This window comes from Pectinophora gossypiella, chromosome 15 (assembly GCF_024362695.1).
Source record: "Pectinophora gossypiella chromosome 15, ilPecGoss1.1, whole genome shotgun sequence".
NCBI lineage: Eukaryota > Metazoa > Arthropoda > Insecta > Lepidoptera > Gelechiidae > Pectinophora > Pectinophora gossypiella.
In genome coordinates, this window is record NC_065418.1 from 15,540,152 (window position 1) to 15,547,833 (window position 7,682).

A 7,682-nucleotide genomic window follows, 5' to 3' on the forward strand; every position below is an offset into this window, starting at 1 on the left:
AAAAGGTCATATGAAAGCATTTTTTCTAGAAAAGTTAAGTTACTTGACATTTGCGCACAAAAAGTAAGTGCGCATTTTCAACAACCATTGCATTTTTTATTGATTTTCAAGATTAATACTTCAATGTGGCCATTTTGGATTACTTGTCATCTTATAACCAGTGCCACAAGTAATCAGAACACACGTTGCAGCCACTTTTGATACGAAGTCCAGCGGAAACGAAGCGACAAAGGTAAATCAAACTCAGCAGTCTTGTCTTGGGTACATCATGTGTATTTCAATAAAAAAACACATTTTTTCTTTAACTTGTTCGGCGTTTGATAGTATGCTCCCCTGCCAGCCCTGTTAGGTAAAAGCGCAATTTTCCGGCGAGCGCACAGTATTGCTGCTCGCGGTAATTATTTCCACGTCTTACGCGCGCACGCTTAACGACGCGCACGCGCTGTCGTCACTGCGCGTGCCACGTTTTGGACAATTAATCTATACGTCATTTAGGGTAGGTAGGTACGAAGGTTAGGAACTACAAAAATGGAAGAAAATTTCCCAAAACAATAAAAAAAATATTTCTTTATCTTTGCTATTTTTACATTATCAGGTGCACGGAGGCTCCATTTAAGCAACGATTTGCTTGTGATAGGAAACTCCGCTCTTCTATAACTAGATTTACATTAACAATAAAGGTATAATAATGTTTATTGTGACATAAGTTAAGTATGTTATTATTTTCACTACATTTGCACTAGTTCTATAGGTAGTACCTACTTTACTACTAAGTACCTACTTAATTCTTCCTTCGGCGGGAAACGTCATTGTAATTTAATTCTTACAATAATTCATTAGACAGGAATATTTGTCCGGTATTATTTCCTCACCCTCTATTACATGGGACTATAATAAACGTATCGAGGAGTGGGTGTATGTATATACTAAAAAAATACCCCTTACCTTAATGGCTTACCCCTTCGGGGAAACAGGCGTAGTGATAATATGTTATGTTATAATTTTCTTATAGTTCTACTTAAATTATTAAATAATTATTCTACCATATAAATAAAACACTGGACAAACGTTATAGTCTTGTAATGGCACGCTTACGTGCCTTATAAATGCACTTTTACACACTGAACTTAAAAACCATTAAATAATTAACCACTCTAGGAGATCAAGATCACTTTGGACACTCGATAGCATAAATTATATGCAAGCGAATATCCTACTAAAACCTCTTACGTCATACTTTTGCACTGCAGACACGGATATAGTAACTAAAATCTATAATTCTTACCTAATATTAGCTTAATTTCTCACTTCATATCTCAAAGTCTTTATTTTAGACTCATAAAACTTTCTATTCATTAAACATTCCTGATCTTCAGGTCACCAAACTGGCGCGTTGCAAGAAACGAGCCTCCAATGTCTAACTCACATCCCTCGCTGATTGGCCAATCCATCCGCCACGACAACACCAATAACGCCAGGTAAGTACAGTATCGCAAAAAAATAATATCGAACAAATCTGACTCGTTCGGGATAAGACGACCCACAGGCAGTGTTTTAACCATTACACCACCAGCTCTTTATTAATCCATGCGAATTTTGGCGATCTGTGACGTCATTATTCTGACCACCATGGCAAAAATCAGCTTGCTGGTAGCAGGGTAGCCCTGGTGGCATAGTTAGGCGTACTTCCATCCGCTGGCGGGTCTCATCAACTCTCCGTTGGCGTTGGTGTACTCTCTCTCCTTCACCAGCTCGCGACGGCGGCTGTTCACCACGGCTGCGCAGTACAGCAGGAATACTGCGGAAGATAAGTGATTAAAATTTTTTTAAACTCTATTGAAGGACAGACGCGTGCTTGTAATGAGCCTTCAGCGCTCCCCATTTGTCCGGCCAAGTAGTTAATGCCATCTGCGGCAAATCTACAATAATTCACGTCAAAAAAAAGATGAACCGTAATATGTTTCTAGGTTAGCAGCTCGTTCCCATGGAGGATACTAATTTCCTAGTTGACGTTTCCAACATTCTCGAGATGTTGAGCAGTTGAACGCATTCTATGTTAATTAGAACTTTATCCCTCCCCCTCCCCCCTCCAACAGGTAATTTCATTTCAATCGACTTGGTCCTTGATTTCGATAGTATCTTTAAAAACATTTTACATCTAATTACCAATTAGATGTAACTTCAAATTTCACATGGGGTTTAGAAATAAAATTAAAAAAAGGTTTGCCGAAAATTGGAATTGGTTGAAACAATGTTATATCAGGTGGTACCCAAAATCACAGCGGCAAATCTACAATAAGTCACGTCAAAAAAAAGGTACCCAAAAGACCCGATTTCCGGCTAAACCCTGCGTATTTCGAGAAAGTCGCCATAGAAAAAAAATATCTACTCACTAAGACGCTTCGAATCAGGTATGCCTGAAATCTGTTGATAGAGGGGGGTGTTTTGACGTATTTTTTTTTAAATTATGAAGGGTTTGCTCTCGACTTCATTCTTCCACGAGAAGAAGAGAGAGAAGGGAGAGAGTTTCATTGTCCAAAAGAAGAATTAGAATCTAACAAAATAACATTACTTCACCAGGTAATAGCCGATTGACTTACAGGAATAGATAACATAAGCGAAGATAACGGTGTTGACGTCAGCAGAGAGAGCCCCGCCCAGTATGAGCGCTGCCGTGCCCACCACCGACACCACCAGTAGCGACCCGCCCGTGGCCCATACTACCAGCAGCCAGGGCCACATCAACGCGGGCCGTCGCTGAAATAAGAAAGATTGTTTTATCATTGTGAAATATAATTTGTTGATTGAACAGAACCTCTGTGTCCCCAAATGGGTAGACAGAGGTGTATAGACGTCATCATTCATTGGCCTTATACGTCAGTTTCAGAGGATTTATGACGTCACTGCCTCGAAGAAATGCACTTTCTTTCATGGCTGTGCAAGCCAATCCTAGAGCGGCAAACTCTACCGCACACTCTGCAGGAAAAGTCTCCGACTAGTGGATTGTTGTCGGTTTGATGGCGTTTCATTCTCCTGCTCGCCAGTGTGTCAAACCAGGTGTGGTCATGAGTGTCGCGCCCATCGAGCACACCTTTATTAATCCGTGTGTGAATAGACGTATAGGCACATAAAATCAGTCATGAGCAATATAATGTACCCACTTTAGGACTCTCTCGCACTAACATATTTGACATTTAGTGAGACTTACAGTTCAAATTGTCAAAAAAGTTAATGCGACATGGTCCCAAAGTGTATACATATTAATGCTCGTGACCGTACGAGTATATAGGCACACCCACTCTACTATGGTTAAGTACATGTATATTGTCGCTGGCAGGGTACAGATCCTGGAAACCTTTGATATCAGTTATTCATGCTCCAAACATGAATTCACACTTAAAGTCGAATTCAGTGGTTTAGATGCCGAAGCGGCAATCTAATTCGTGACTCTCTCTCTCTCTCTGTCTGCCTCACCTGGAAGGCGCCGCAGCCGAGCAGCCCCGCGCTCAGGCCCTGCAGCCCCGCCGCTAGCGCCATCCCGCAGTACAGCACCAGCTTGGTCTGCGACAGCTGCAGGAACACAGCCGCCGAGCTGTACAGCACTGTCAGCGCAGCTGATACTAGCTGAAATGGACACACAAAGTTATTAAACAGTATATTATACACAGAAACTCCACTCAGAACACACACACACACACACACACACACACACACACACACACACACACACACACACTTCAGATCTTCTGTCTTTTTCTTCTATCGTGTAGGTTGTGAGCTGGATTACCAACCTCATCAACTCTGGTGTCAGGGTTACTATTGACCCACCAAAGACCCCTGACATGGCTCCTGTGACGAAAAGTAGTAACCGAGATCAACAGGCTTAACGTGCCGTCCGAAGCACAGATCACCTTACTAACTCTACTAGGGACCATAAAGTATTTTTATGATATTTACTCACCGGGATTTTAACCCGAGACCTCCAGATCGTGAGCCTAACGCTCAGCCACTGGACCACGGAGGTCATTAGATCAGTAACTAATTCGTACATCTGTAGGTATGTACGAACACTAAATGTATGTACGAACTTCTGTTAGATCAGTATATAAAGACAGATAGACACAGACGTTTAGCTTACCTATTTTCTAGTAAAAATCTCTTCCAGCAGACCGAGAAAGATATGCATATCTAGAAGAGGGCAGAAATGCGTGTACTTATGTTTTAAAGAGAATTTTAAGGGGGAGATATTCAAGAGCATACGTGAATAATTAATTACGGATCGTGTCTGAAAACGACGGAATTTCTTGCATTTCTCGTGAACGTGGGTGTCCTCAAGATGTTTTCTTTCACCACTGAGCACGTGATAATCTAATTATTCAAACATTAATTCCAAAATAAAATCGAAAATCATTGGTTTAGGCCCGTCATATATGGGATTCGAACCTGCGTCCATACTGTGAGAGCCAAGCGTTCTTCCTACTGGGCCATCGCGGCGTGACTTGTACCCATACTCACGGCGAAATCGGTCATGAGTTAAGTCTTCCAGTCACACATAATGTTTCATCAGTTACCTACGTGATCTGACGACGGACATGTGTGACATGAATAATATAGTTTATCGTGCTAATTCCTGGTAAACACCATCTGATTTTATTTTAAGTTATATCCGTCATTTTCTTATCCGCCGAAAAGGAAAGGGACGGGTAATCGACAATCATAAAATTTATGGAACACACGTCAATTTTAAGCACAAATCTAAAACAACCGTCTAAAAATTTTACACTGGCCAATAACCCGACAGCACACGTCAAATGGTTTGCATACCAGTGAGATACCTTTTTGATTCGCCCGGGTTATCCATACATTTACTCATTCTTCCTAAAATTAAGAGTTGTCAATTATCTGACCCTTTCCTTTTCGGTGGATAAGAAAATGACAGGTAATAACTTAAAGTAAAATTAGGAGGTGTCTGCAGGAATCGGGGCCTATGTGAAACTATAAGATAAAATTATATAATCTAACATCAGTAATTAAATCACCGATTACGTGATATTGATTCGATCACACGCCGCGCCGCCTGCATACCAACGACGTTACATTAAAACCACTTGTTATAAATTATCACTTTCATTATTAATGTGTATTTCATTATTTTTGACAAATTACTTTTAACATTATGAGTTATTAAACAGCATTTCTGATATTACATAAATGCATTTCTGTTTGACTCCCATACTACAGGAAACGTGGAATGTGTTCAGCTGTTTATCATCCCGGGCATGCCATAAAAAACTATCTTTTCCTCGGCCTCTTCTTCTTCTTCCCTTCCTTGTCGGCTCTCCTCTTCTTCTATCGTGTGGGTTGTGCGGTGGAGTACCAACCTAATCAACCCTGGTGTCAGGGTTATTATTGAGCCGCCAAAGGCCCCTGACATGGCTCATGTAACGATTACATCCCTCCCGGCTCTGGGCTCTCCTTATCCTATTTCTATAGGTTGGTCGGTTTTGGGCCAGTTTGGCGTCCAGGTCTAATTGTTTCAGGTCCTTTTGGACTGTCGTTTACCATGTGGCGGGGTGTCTTCCACGCCCTCTTTTTGACATCGGGATATTTAGGGCTGTTCTGACTATGGTCTTCAGGACGTTTCATGACGTGGCCGAATCTATCTTTTCCTCGGCTAAATGAATAATTATAAATTATATTACAAAGTTGGTTTGACCATTATTACAGGCTACGGCTCATCACCTATCACCTATCACGTTGGTCAAACAGAAAGCTCGGTGAGGTGTGGGTACTATATTCATCTTGCGATGGATGTACCTTTTTTCTGTTTTTTTTTGTGACATGACTTATTGTAGATTTGCCGCAGATGGCATTAACTACTTGGCCGGACAAATGGGGAGCGCTGAAGGCTCTCACCCGGATGAATGTACCTATGACACTATTGGGATATAGTCGTAAGTTTGTAAATTTATTGGACTTACTCGAGGAAAACATCGATCTAGACACATTATGATCTGTTAATTTGTCACCAGACAGATTGTCATATCCATCTTATGTATGATTAAAAACAAGTGTTGCAAATTGTTTTCTATTCATTTGTTTCAGTTTCATAGCGTTAGTGTCACCGCAAAAATATATACGTAATATGCGTAACGAATACGTAGTAAATTTCAAGAGAATATTTGAAAAAAGGCAAAATATTATAGAAATGTTTGCGGTGAAACTAATTATAATTATCTACGACAGCGACGGTGCTCTAAAAGTCACCCCTGTGTACAACAGTTCATACTGCCTTCTTATTTATTTATTTATTTGTTACAATAGGACAGACAAAACCAAACAGAACTATCTTTAGAAACTATCTCTAGATACAAAGAGATCTATCTATAAAGAGATTTCTTCCAGATGACCTACGCGATAAGATGACAGTGTACTGTATAGATAGACATACCTACATACGCGTACATTTCTTTATGAAATGACTTCCCTTCCTTCCATTATATTGAACAACTCTTTGAAATTTCAAAAAAGTCATTTTTTCTTTTACGTATTCTTCTTTTTTTGTTGTAGTGTTGCCTGGCTGTAACTTTTAATACCTTTTGTTATTCCGTTCTCTTTTTTTTTTGTTCTTCTACATGCATGTTAATTACTTACATAAGTTGTGCACGTCTGTAATTGGTGCAAGCACTAGTATTAAGAAAGTCTATAGCCTAAATGTAGCTATAGTGTAGCCTTAAGAAAGTTATATTAATTGTTGTGTGTTTGTACTGTTGATGTGCCTAATAAATAAATAAATAACAAATAGATGTTAAGATTATACCCACGGTTGATTGGAAGTATCTGTACTAGTAGCCGATACAATTCCTTTTCTAATGTTATTGGCGCAATAGTCAAGAGAAGTCCACGACTAAAATATATGAACGGTCTCCCATCCAATGACTGATAGACACAGCTGACTTAATTGACTGCATTAAATACGTAAATAATGCCACTTAGTTGAGGACCCTAATGGTCTTCTTTCTTCGTTAAAATTGCACAATAATAAAATGTCAGATTATTTCCAGACAAACAAACCCAATAAGCAGATCTGATAACCAATCTCACGTTTTAGCCTTGTTTTAGCAGACATTACACTCACCATACTAATTATACAAATCACTTGAGCCCCCACTTCTACACTAATGTAGCAACAGAAACTTCGAACAACAAAACACATTTTTGACACTATTTGTTATTAATTATCACTTTAATATATTTTATTGTTCTATTGTTGTATAAAACAACCCGTTCAGTTCCACACACGCACGTCCAATGGTCGCCCGTTATCTTTGTAGAGATTATTTCATACTTTATATTACTCCTAGTAAACAGATAAGTAGAAATCAATGAGTGACGGAATGGTACACATGATAACACTGATTGCAAGTAACAAGGCGCCGCTAGGGCTTAGCTGATGAAAAATAATATCCTTTGCAATTGTTTGTCAAGTATGAATAATACTGGCATTTTAAGTACACCTTAATCTATTTACAGGGACTTCCCTGTTTACCAGCTTAGAGTCTCTTTACCCGACTGCTGTTAGTTAAAGACTATAAATTATTGACTTTAATAATGACTGTTCAAGTATGTTATTATTTTTTGTAAACAGTACGTAGTGATGTTAAAATAAACAATTGTTACGC

The 7,682-nt window shown here is 39.4% G+C and overlaps 1 protein-coding gene across 1 annotated transcript; it reads right to left on the bottom strand.

The window, feature by feature from the left end:
* Positions 1-250: 250 nt before the first annotated feature.
* On the bottom strand, positions 251-7,332 carry LOC126373003 (uncharacterized). The gene is made up of 4 exons (XM_050018945.1): positions 7,139-7,332; positions 3,475-3,624; positions 2,601-2,757; positions 251-1,798 (listed from the first exon to the last, which is right to left on the bottom strand). The coding sequence occupies exons 1-4, from the start codon at positions 7,214-7,216 to the stop codon at positions 1,677-1,679; spliced, it is 507 nt and encodes a 168-aa protein (XP_049874902.1). The 5' UTR covers positions 7,217-7,332; the 3' UTR covers positions 251-1,676.
* Positions 7,333-7,682: the final 350 nt, after the last annotated feature.